This window comes from Rattus norvegicus, chromosome 5 (genome assembly GCF_036323735.1).
Source record: "Rattus norvegicus strain BN/NHsdMcwi chromosome 5, GRCr8, whole genome shotgun sequence".
Taxonomy (NCBI): Eukaryota; Metazoa; Chordata; class Mammalia; order Rodentia; family Muridae; genus Rattus; species Rattus norvegicus.
In genome coordinates, this window is record NC_086023.1 from 118,103,861 (window position 1) to 118,116,117 (window position 12,257).

Genomic DNA, 12,257 nt, shown 5'->3' on the forward strand with positions numbered 1-12,257 from the left:
TGTTCTTGTGGAACCCCTAACAGTGGGAACAGAGGCTGCCTCTAACTCTTCCTTGTTTGGAGGACCCTTTCACTTCTACTGGGTTGCCTCATCCAGCCTTACCGTGAGGGGATGTGCCTAGCCTCATTGAGACTTGATATGCCACGTTTAGTTGATATCCATGGGAGGGCTGCCCTTTTCTGAAGGGAATCAGAGGAGAAATAGATCTGGGGAAGTGGGGTGGGGGGACTGGGGAAAGAGGAGGGAGGGAATCTGTAGTCTGGATGTAATATATATGAGAGATGAGCTAAGATGTTTTAAAAAGAGAAAAAGTGAATGAATAAATAAATAATCTAAGACAGAATCCGACAGTATACCAGGTGCCAGACGCAGGACACGCAGGTACAAATTTGAAGTATTGGTCTTCCGTTGACACCTGGATAATGACAAAGGATAGGGGTCTCAAGAGCCACGGGTTTATTATGGGCTAGCAAGGCTTGCTAGATGGCACTTGAGCAGGAAATCAAAAAGGAAACAAGATCTATATTCCAGATGAAGGGACAGTGATGCAGGGTGGGAGGTGTGCATAGGGACCGTTGACTTGTCTTCAGTGGAGTGGAAGAGGTGTGGAGAGCCGTGAGGAAGGGGAGTGAAGCTGGAGTCAGATCACAGGGCCTAAAAACAGAGGGAAAAGCTCTAGACTTCAGTGTAAGTCATGAGAGCCCATCCGTCATTCTAACATAGGAAATCATACTGACCCGAATGTCTAGAGAAAACAAACCAATGAATAAAAGTAGATTGCAGTGGATAAGGGACAAATGGCCAGAGATGTAACACCATTGCTATGCAGTCTACTGGTAAAAATACTTCACACATTTTAGCAATAGCGGCAGGCGATAACAGTAAACCAGAGCCTCCGATAAGCACAGTGTCTCTAACCCTACTTCATGCTCCCTGCCTCTTCTACGAATTTCCTCATTTTGTCACTGAGAGAATGGTGTCTCAGAATGGGTAGGAAGTAGCAAGATAGAAATGGACAACCATCTGTGGCCACAGTAACCTGTCGATAACCTGTAGTACCGATTGCTTTGGTTGCTGAGTACTTCATTAGGACACTTGGCCTCTAGACCAATCAAACTGTTCTCTTTTTTTGGGGAGGGGGGGGAACTGAAGAGGGTTTAAGTGTTACGGCTTAATAGTGATATTTTTTTTTGTCAAGTGACAAGGGGTCAGTTGGGCTGGCTAGTTTTACGTCAACCGGGCACAGGCTAGAGTCATTTGAGAGACGGAATTCTTGATTGAGAAAATGTCTTCATAAGATTGGACTGTAGGCAAACCTGTAGAGCATTTTTTAAATTAGTGATTTAAAAACTTAGTGGGGGGGCGGGTAGCTAATCCCTGGGCTGGTGGTTCTAGATTCTATAAAAAAGAACTCTGAGCAAGCCATGAAAGCAAGCCAGTAAGCAACATTCCTCTGTGGCTTCTGCATCAATTCCTGCCTCCAGGTTCCTGCCCTGTTTGAGTTCCTGTCTTGTCTTCCTTCAGTGATGGACTTGATGGAAGTGTAAGCCAAACAAACCCTTTCCTCCCCAACTTGCTTTTGGTCATGGTGTTTCATCATAGAAATAGTAGCCCTAACTAACACAGAAATTAATGTGACAGACTTGGCATTGTTGTTTCGAGGATTATGAAAGGACCTGGGACTCTGGAGGAGCCCAGAAGATTGTGAGTGGATCTCAGACACTAGACCTTGAGTTATGTGTACAGCTAGGGGTTGGTTTCGCTTGATTTTAATGGTGCCCTGATTCTTCCTTCCTGGAGTAAGAATGTATTTCACATATTTCTGATTTTACAGAATCTGAGCTAGAGGGCTTTATCTCAACTTGACTCTTGACTCAGGCTAGAGTCATTTGAGAGATGGGAACCTCAATTGAAAAAAAAAAATGTCTCCACAAAGTTAGACTGTAGGCAAATCTGTAGGGTATTTCTTAGTGATTGGTGGGGGAGCACCCAGCCCACTGTGGGTGGTGCCAACCCTGGACTGGTGGTTCTGGGTTCTATAAGAAAGCAGTCGGAGCGAACAATGAGGAACAAGTCAGTAAGCAACACTCCTCAGTGGCCTCTGCACCAGCTCCTGCCTCCCTGTTTGAGCTCCTGCTCAAACTTCCTTTAATGATGGGCTGTGATATAGAAGCATAAGCCAAACAAACCCTTTCCTCTGCAACTTGCTTTTGACCATGGTGTTTCATCACAACCACAATAACCCTATCTATGATAGTAAGCGACTCACGTCCCTCAGATAAACGGGGAGAAGTCCAGGAAACAGCCTCAGGAAACTTTGACATGATAGAGCTGACTGCAGGCCTGGGGTTTCTCTGGGATTACGTGGGAGAAAGGGAGCACAGGCAGACAGCCATCATGCACGCACCTATGCCAGTTTCCATTTCCCACTTCCAATGGCAGTACAGACAAATGGGGATGCTCTAAGACATCTGAAGCAAAGGCTGGGTTTTGGGCCTCTCTTGTGTGCTGAGGGAGCACACAGAAAACATGAAGCAGAAAGGACGGCTCCTGAGCAGATCCAACCAGACCCAGATGTGCAGTCGCTTTGTCTGAGAGTCTTCTGGGCACAGGCAAGAGAGGAGTAGCAAAGTGCCAGCCATATCTGTAGACAGTGTGGCAGCACTGCAGTACCAACAGAGGTGTGGCTCCAGTAGCAATGGTGTGTCTTTGGTGGACCTGTCTAAACAGAGTGACTTTGGCAACCTAGGAAAATAAGCTTTTGTCATGGAAAAGAAAATGTATCACAGAGAGCTAGAGAAGAAAATACCCATGGACCTGAGAGCATTCCTGAGTATTCCAGAACACTCGACAGGACCTGAGAAGGTAGCCAATCTCCCAGAGAGGTAAAGGAGAAGACAGAGACACTGCTTACTGGCCATCACTCCTGACTTACGTAACTCCGCTGTATTTACACTGGGAAAATCTATGATCTAGAATTTAAGGGTTAAAGTTGCAGGATTCTAAGATTCCAACTCTTTCTTCTAAAATTCCACAGCTTTAAACTGGACCTGGTACCATAGGCCTGGAATTTCAGCTACTCAGGAGACTGGGGTAGGAGAATCTCCAGTTCTAGGCCAGACTTTGTAATGTAGAACACATCCATCTCAAAATGAAATGTTTAAAAGGTTAGTGTTATCTTAATAGTAGAGCCCTTACATAAAAATGCACAAGAACTTTAATTAAATTCTAGTAACAACTCAAGTGACTACACAAACACACAAACACACACGCACACACGCACTCATGCACGCACGCATACATGCAGTGCAATACATACCAATAACAATAATAATGATTTAAATAAAATCCCAAAGCTTTAAAGAAACAGAGTAAGGATAGCTACTCTTAGATTTCAACATTCTAATTAACAAAAATCTTTGCACTTATTTCTATATGTATGTTATGTATATATGTTTCTGTGCACTGACAGATTAAAGAACAACTTAAAGAACTTGGTTCTCCTCTTCCACCACAGGGCACCCAGACATCGAACTCAAGTCATCAGCCTTGGTTGCAAGTGGCCTTACCCACTGAGCCATCTAACCAGCCCCAATCACCTTTTCTAAAGCAGGATAAAAACCCTGATGTGAAGACATGAGCTCATAAAGATCAAAGGTGTTTGCAGCGTTCAGCTCAATAGACAACCGCAGATGCTCTGAAATGCTCATCCCAAACATCAAGTGTCCAATAAACACATTGCCATCATTTTTATACCTAATTTCAAAATAAAAAAGCTAACCTTATGCACCAATATGCCTGTTTTCACAGTGCCTTTGCCCACAGTCTGTAAGTTGTCCTAATACTAAGACCAAATGCCAAAAAGCAATGTTTTTGCCTTGAGAAAATCTGGAAGAGGCAATTACACTAAAACATACCACTCTAGAGGATCTGTTTCACTGTTTGCTTGTGTAAGTGGCATAATTAGGCCTCTTCAAACCAAACAGTGCCCTGAGCAAAGAGCTAAGACTGGAAATTCAAACTTCTCATTCTTATAGCTCCTCCATTTTTTTTATTTTTTTTTTATTTTTTTTTTTATTTTTTTGCCCGAGAGGAATATTCCTCACAGGAATGAATTTAAGATTAGAGGCCCAGCATGAAGACTCATGGTCTTTAGACAACTGAAAACAATCCTGGCTACCCACACATACCCTGCATGCCAAAATATACCCTCTGGATCCACAAGGGAACTAATGTACTAGGCAATACCAAAGCATCAAGTTGGTCTCTAGTCCTATGGATTCTAACTAAACATTACTTACTAGTACAGAATTACAAGTTATAGAGATAAGAAGGAAAACATTAAAACCAGACTCTACCACCCACCCCCAAATTTGTTAGTTAAAGAGGATACAGCAAACACAGAGCAATGGAAGACAATATCTATTCCTCAAGCACTTGTGGCCAACTTTGAACTAAATCCTGTACTAGGCAATATGGACCCTAACACTGAACTGGTTCCAGGTCAACACTTACTGTCTTTACTGAATATATTGGCATATACTTACAGAGTGCATCTGTCTAAGACCACAGTTCCAAACATTAATATGTGTGCAAGTCAGCTAAGGATTATGATTCAGTAGGTCTGGGTAGGTCCTGAGATCTCGTATCAGCAGTGCCCAGGGATTGCTGCTGGACCATGAACCATGTGAAGAACAATACCACATCCTACCTCCTGAGCAAAAGGACACAGACAGGGAAGCAGGAACCCTTGTTCTCTCGAGGCTTATTTTTGAACTGTGAATGTAACATTTAAGGAGTTAATGTACGATAAGAGAGGTTAAGCCATTTTGAGAGCTTCATGTGAGAAATTCTAAGACTTCATCTAGGTTTCAAAAACCACTTTTCCTGAAGAAGAGATGTTTATGGTGAGAGCAATTTGCAAATACCACAGGAAGGAATGGTGCTTCAGGCCCAAGGAACAGCATGTTTGAAGGCTTGGGGTCAGGGAGAGAAAAGTTAGTTGGCACGTATTTACTGACTTTTCACTGGGCAAGTGGAGGTCTGGTCCTTGACTCTGAGGGCAGAGCCTTGTGGGGGAGTAGGACAGTTGTATTGTATGGTGCCGATTAAAGTACGGTAGAATGGAGACCTTGCACACAGTAGGTTCTCATGGACTGTGTGTTGAAAGAAGAACGACTATATAAACAATGTCCATGACAGGCACAGTGCGGCCTAGATCTGTGAGCGTTAAATTGAATGTTGCCAAAGAAGAGTTCAGAGCACAAAGAGTTCAGAAAGAACAAGAATGGGAACCATGTTTGAGGAGATGCAGTCCTAGGTTGATGTCTGTTACTGGGATAAAATACCCTGATTTAAAAAAAAAAAAAAAAAAAAAACACCTTGGGAGTGTGCTGGGGAGTTTATTTGGCTTACAGTTCTGGGTCACATTCCATCACTGAGGGGAAACTAAAGCAAACACTCAAAGCAGCTAATTACATAACGTTCACATTCAAGAGCAGAGCAGCAAATGCACGAGTGCGCGTGCGCACACACACACACACACACACATACATATACACACACATATGCACATACACACATGCGCACACACACACCTCTGCCCCAGCTGACTGCTTGCTTTTGCTTGCTTCTAGCTCTCTCATGCCCTGGTAGCCATTTGTCCCTTCTGCCAGAGATATGGAAAATGGCTCCTTTTGGTAAATAGGGCCCAGTTTCATAAGTTCCTGAGGAATGCCAGCCTTTATCTAGCCACTAAAATTTGGGGAAGTGAGGTTTCCTTCAGCCCTGACGGTTTAAAGTTGTGCAGAGCTGACAATGAAAGCTTTCTGTCACGAGTAAGCAAGTAGGACTTGAGGGAGGGGAGATCAGTAACATCCATGCCAAGAAGAGGAAACTCCTGGGAGTATCACACAGGGTGAGAAAACAGGAAGTGGGCACAATATACGGTGTCTCAGTACATGATCAGGGGGTCTATGGAAGTCTATGGTCTAATTGTGTATGTGTGTTTTTCTAGTGAAGGGTCCAGAACATTCACATTCATGAAATGGTCAAATGCATTCAATCACCTTAAGGAGGTTAAGACACCCTGGAGGTGGAGCAGGAAGTCTATGGGTCCCTTAGTAATGACAAATAAGGACACTGGTAGAATCTCAACCAGATAACCTTGAGTCTCCATGCGCTGAACCCACTTCAGCTTGCTTTTGAATGGCTTTTCAGCATTTCTTCGTTGCTATTTATAAATTTGTCTGTCCTTGTTATTGGGGACCCTTCGCAGCAATGGAGATGCCTCCTTCCAAAAACATGTTTATACTAACAAATGTCCTTCCTCTTATTGAACTCCCAGCCAGGACAATGCTCTCCTTCTAGAATATCAACTTTGCATTGTCTGATCTTTTCTAGGACACTTCCTGGTGCACTGCAGTTGCTGCAGCCACCTGAGCATCAACTGGCAATGAACTGGAACAGACTTGATAAGTGAACTGTGGAAGGGAGCTCTCTGTTCATGACTAGGTGCCTCCGTGGTCATCCATAACAAAGCAGACACTCTTCCACCCACCTGCTTGTGCTACTACAGTGAACATGAGATTTACATTCCTGGAAGACACAAGACTTTCTGAAACATTCATAATAAATGCAAGGAATTTGTCTGTTATGGCTAAAACACCCCCACTGCTTCATTTGGCATCGTTCTCCTTCATAGTCAAAGCATCAACGGTGTTTCTTCTTACTATCTTGTGGTAATTATCACACGGGTGGAACTGAAATAGCTTTTCTAAGTCAAGAACCTGGGTTTTGTGAAATAGCCAAGGATCCCCCCATCATAGACACACACACACACACACACACACACACACACACACACACACACCTTTTAAGGTTTAGGAATGTTTAAAGTTTTTATAATAAAACAAAAGAGAAACCATAGCAACTAGGTATTCTCACAGAAGGGTCTTGTTCAGATCAGAAAGACAATAAATTATTTTTTAATTATTTTTATTAGTACGGGTCTTTTGACGGCATAGAATCTGTGCACCACTTACATGTAGGGCCTTGGAGGCCAGAAGAGGGCATCAGATCTGTAACTGGAATTACAGATGGTTGTGAGCTACCAGGTCGGTGCTGGAAATTGAAGCCAGGTCCTTTGGAAGATCAGCCAGTGCTCTCAACCACTGAGTTCCCTCACGAGGCCTGGAACAATGGATCTCATGTCCTCAGGGCTAGGCATACTCTGTGTCCAGTGCTTGGTGTCACAGAATAAGAGGAGCAGAGACAGACATTCAAAAACGGTGAGTGTCCAGGAAAGGAAGGCAATGGCGACAGCTAACTTCCTCAGCAAGTGCAGTATCGAAAGATTTTGCCTTTCCAAGTACCCTGTTGGGTAGCTGCTATTATTGTACTGTTAAGGTCTTCGAGGATATTCCCCTTGTCTGTGGAGGAGGCAGGGTGCTATTCACTACTGCACAACTCCAGTGGCCATTCAGCTCAGGCAGTTGATGTCTTTTCAGTTAGTCATAGTAGGAGTAATGAGTGGTCATAACAATGAAATTATTGCCACTGTGTGTGTGTGTGTGTGTGTGTGTGTGTGTGTGTGTGTGTGGGTGGGTGGGTGTGTGTAATGCTAATTATGCCCTTCCTTGTGTCCCAGAGTGAACCAAGAGCTGGGCACAAACAAGTGTTCTACACATCTTTTGATAAAATAATTTCAAAGTGCCTCAGAAAATTTACCCATCAGATAATTGAAAGGAATGAATGCTTTGGAAGATGAATTTTAGGATCATTTTAGAGGATACTGTGACGATAATTGTCAAAATGTGAAATGTGTGAACCCCTTGATCCATGGTCACACACATAGGAATCTACTTATTCTGTTCTACAGAAACACTGGTGTGTCTATACAAATACATAGAGATAATGTAGAACTATAAAGACAAAGACATAGGTACACAAATATAGGCATAAAATACATGCATAAGAGCTGGAACAATATCTCTATCATCAAAGTGCTTGCCGAGCAAGCATGGGGGAATCTGATTTTGACCTCTAACAGCCATATAAAAAGTCAGGAGTGGTGGCGCATGCTTGCAATCCCAGTGCTGGGGAGGCTGAGACAGAAAAATCCCATCTACGGTCAGTCAGCCTCACCTAATAGTGAGCCTCAGGTCCTAGTGGGAGACTTGTTATAAACAAGGTGAACGGTTGCTGAGGAACAGTACCCAAGGTTGACCTCTGGCCTCCATCCATACTGTGTCCACCTATGCACACATATGAAAACTCTATGCACACACATCCAAAGAGGCACATATTTGTTCTTTGCAGCTTCATTTATGTTCAAAGATAAAATGCAAGCAACTTAAGTGTCCATTAATAGTCAGTGATTAGAAAACTGATTGCAGTAGAATTGTTTGAGTGATGCAGTTCCAGGAAACTGAGCAATATAACAAGATGCCATCTTTAAAAAAAAACAAAAACACTGTAGAACCATGCAGTGCAATAGTGTGTATATTAATACACACAATTAAACGATTGGGATGGATATGATACATGTGTTAGGTTCTGCATTTCTATTGACTTGAAGGAATAGTAATTTCATATGTTCAAACTTAGTAGATGAACAGAAATGAAGCAATTCTGAAATGTATATTTCATGTACATGTGTCATGTTATATGTATGGATGCTGTGTATGCCTGCAGAAATCAGACAAGACCATCAAATCCCCTAGAGTTAAAAGTGCTTTTGAGCTTCCACAGGAGGCCTACACGCCGCCGCTTCTGCCACCGCCATGTCCCTAGTGATCCCCGAGAAGTTTCAGCACATCCTGCGAGTACTCAACACCAACATCGATGGGCGGCGGAAAATAGCCTTCGCTATCACTGCCATTAAGGGTGTGGGGCGGAGATACGCTCATGTGGTGTTGAGGAAAGCAGACATTGACCTCACCAAGAGGGCTGGGGAGCTCACGGAGGACGAGGTGGAGCGTGTGATCACCATCATGCAGAACCCACGACAATACAAGATCCCTGACTGGTTCTTGAACAGACAGAAGGACGTAAAGGATAGGAAGTATAGCCAGGTTCTGGCCAACGGTCTAGACAACAAGCTGCGTGAGGACCTGGAGCGGCTGAAGAAAATCCGAGCCCATAGAGGGCTGCGCCACTTTTGGGGCCTTCGTGTCCGGGGTCAGCACACCAAGACCACTGGCCGCAGGGGCCGTACTGTGGGTGTGTCCAAGAAGAAATGAGTCTTTGGGCCTTTGCTGTTAATAAATAGTTTATATACCAAAAAAAAAAAAAAAAAAAAAGAAAAAAAGTGCTTTTGAATCACCACGTGGACATGGAACCCAAACTCTGGTCCTCTGTGAGAGCAGTGAGTGCTCTTACTGGCTAAGCCATCTCTCCAGACCCCATGAAGTGACTTTTTAAAAAGCAATTGAAAAAGAAAACAGTTGCAGACTGTTTAGTATATAGATAGTATATTAAGCGATAGAAATATAAGAAGTAAACAAAAAAGTCTCAAGTTGGCAGGATTGTTTCTTGGCATAATGGTTTTGTATTTACCCAATATAATTCTATGAAGCTATAATTTTTCAACATTAAGAAGATTTGTAATTTATTCTAAAAATGTGTTTACTGATCCCAAACTACTTGCACATTTTCTGAACAAAAGAAGTGTTCTAAGTCAAGGAAACTGAGCCGTGGGCTGAAGGTGACCCTAGGTGGAAAGGAGGTTTTTCTTTGTGAAGGCCGAGTAGGAATGTTCACCACAATGGCACAGGACCGAGACCCCACTGATAAAAGTTCCCACCACATGCAGTTCTAAAGACAGTGATGTGGTGGGACGGCAAGTACAAAGACTGAGGAGATGCCAGGATGCATCCAAGGTTCAGGAGACAAGCAGCATGGCTGAGACCTGGGTAGGAAGAGGGAGAGTGCTAGGAGTTAAGTCAGAAAAGTAAGTAAGGACTGGGTCGTAGGAGACTGGGGTTGGTCACAGGGGACTGGGCTGGGTCACAGGGTACTGGGCTAGGTCACAGGAGACTAGAGTTGATCACAGGGGACAACGTTAGGTCACAGGGGAGTAGGGTTGGTCACAGGGTACTGGACTAGGTCACAGGGTACTGGGCTAAGTCACAGGGGACTGGTGTTGGTCACAGGAGAATGGAGTTGGTCACAGGATTCAAGTCACCATGGACTGGGGTTGGTCACAGGGGACAGGGCTAGGCCACAGGGTACTGGGCTAGGTCACAGAGGACTGGGGTTGTTCACAGGAGAATGGAGTTGGTCACAGGGGACTGGGGTTGTCACCATGGATTGGGGTTGGTCACAGGAGACTGGGGTTGGTCACAGGGGACAGGGCTAGGTCACAGGGAACTGGGGATGGTCACAGGAAACTAGGGTTGGTCACAGGAAACTGGGGATGGTTATAGGGGACGGGGCTAGATCACAAAGGACTGGAGTTTGTCACAGGGGACTGAGGTTGGGATTGTTTCTGTAATTTCAGTTACCACAGGAAGATTTTGAGGGAAGGGATAATCTTGGATGTAACTTCTTCCCCAGTCAAGCCTGCCGATGAGAATACAGCCTTTGATACCTGGTTCACAATGCCTGTACTTCAGACTCAAAGACATTGCTGGGACAGGGGCTGTTGAAACCTGCTGACTGGAGATTACTCGAGAGGCGGTACAAAACCAACGCAGGTCAAGTGTTCCTGATAGGAATCTAAAATATAGGAAACAACTGAAACCAAGCTGGGCTTGGCCACACTTGGCTCCCATTCCTGGGGTGTCTCTGAGAAGATCTTACCTTGGGGAAAAGGGATGTGATGACTAGGTGACCCCCATTAACCGTCATCCATCTTTTCTTCTTCACCCATAACAAAAGCCCCAAACACTGGGTTAAGCTCTTCCTTACTGAATTACGTTTGGACTGTTGACCTTGTTTACAGAATTTACTCAGGTCAGGAGAGGCTGTGTCTCTAAGGTCAGCATCCCTCTGCTAGAGTCATTAAAAAAAAGAAAAAAGGCTGTCCGAACCCCAACTGAGGACACATCCCCCACCTCTGCTTAGATGTTTCCAGACCACAGGGTTGGGATGAGCATGTAGTTAATTCTCCCAGTCAATGTCTGGCCATCCACAGCCCATCCGTCTGCCCTGGCCTCTTGCATGGATGCCTCCCAGGAGGAAGTGTGGAGATAAACACGCCTAATTCAAAATCCATACTGTCCATGGGTCACCGGCATGCCTCTTCATGTCATGGAGCCCAAGTTTCTGTATTTGCAAACTGAGGTGGAAATTGGCGTCTTTGTAGAGGTGGTTTGGGTTTTTTGTTTGTTTGTTTTGTCTTTGTTGTTGTTGTTGTTGTTGTTGTTGTTGTTGTTTAATTGCTGTGACAACTCGAAGCACCAGGCTTGCTTCACACTGTCTGCCCCAGTGATGAAAACCTAGCCTAACTCATTATCATCTCTGATTTCTGTCATCTCTCACTCCCTTTAACGACTATTTCTGACACCTACTTTTGACGATGTCCCACTGTTTCTCAATTACTTTGTATCCGTGGGTCATGACCCACGAGACTGAGGATAGACACCATAGTTTACATTTCTTGGGGTCCCCTGAAGGATTTAGATCAATCCAGGGTATGCAGCAATGTACAAGGAAACTGTAAAACTTGCCATATGAAACGAGCAATCCATCATCATTAGAGCAACTTAAAACCGGCTGCATCCCATGACCTGCCATTTAATTGGAGTTTCTCATAAAAGGGCCCCTTCTCTGTGGGATCCATTTTCAAGTTAAAAAGAAAAAAGAAGAAGAAGAAGAAGAAGAAGGAGGAGGAGGAGGAGGAGGAGGAGGAGGAGGAGGAGGAGGAGGAGGAGGAGAAGAAGAAGAAGAAGAAGAAGAAGAAGAAGAAGAAGAAGAAGAAGAAGAAGAAGAAGAAGAAGAAGACGACGACGACCAGAGTGCAAGCCTCTGCTTTTAAAAAGAAATCTCTTCATGCGCCTCACGTTCCCATTTGACCCGTGACTTCATAACCAGGAGAAAAAGACAAGATCCCACAAAGCACCCTAAATTGTCCAACTCTAATGTCGTTTCCTAACTCCCAGACAGGAGTGCCGATCTTCCCCTCCTGCCCTTCTTGTTTTGCTCACCCACTTGTGAATTTAAAGACGTGGGATTTTTAAAAGGTTGGTTTAAAAAGAAATGCCAGGTCTATGTACAAACAGTAAGGTTCTCATTTCAACAGGGTACAGGTTAGA

At 44.2% G+C, this 12,257-nt stretch overlaps 1 protein-coding gene and 2 long non-coding RNA genes across 3 annotated transcripts; 2 read left to right on the top strand and 1 right to left on the bottom strand.

Annotated features, from left to right (window-relative positions):
* Positions 1–435: 435 nt before the first annotated feature.
* LOC134479011 (uncharacterized) lies at positions 436–2,940 on the bottom strand. The gene is made up of 2 exons (XR_010051933.1): positions 2,408–2,940; positions 436–654 (listed from the first exon to the last, which is right to left on the bottom strand). It is a non-coding gene; the product is annotated as an uncharacterized LOC134479011 (long non-coding RNA).
* A 100-nt stretch (positions 2,941–3,040) lies between these two features.
* LOC134479010 (uncharacterized) lies at positions 3,041–3,793 on the top strand. The gene is made up of 2 exons (XR_010051932.1): positions 3,041–3,167; positions 3,518–3,793. It is a non-coding gene; the product is annotated as an uncharacterized LOC134479010 (long non-coding RNA).
* Positions 3,794–8,737: 4,944 nt separating this feature from the next.
* On the top strand, positions 8,738–9,313 carry Rps18l5 (ribosomal protein S18-like 5). Its single transcript, XM_039111113.2, has one exon. It carries the CDS (start codon positions 8,784–8,786, stop codon positions 9,240–9,242), a length of 459 nt encoding a protein of 152 aa, XP_038967041.1. The 5' UTR covers positions 8,738–8,783; the 3' UTR covers positions 9,243–9,313.
* Positions 9,314–12,257: the final 2,944 nt, after the last annotated feature.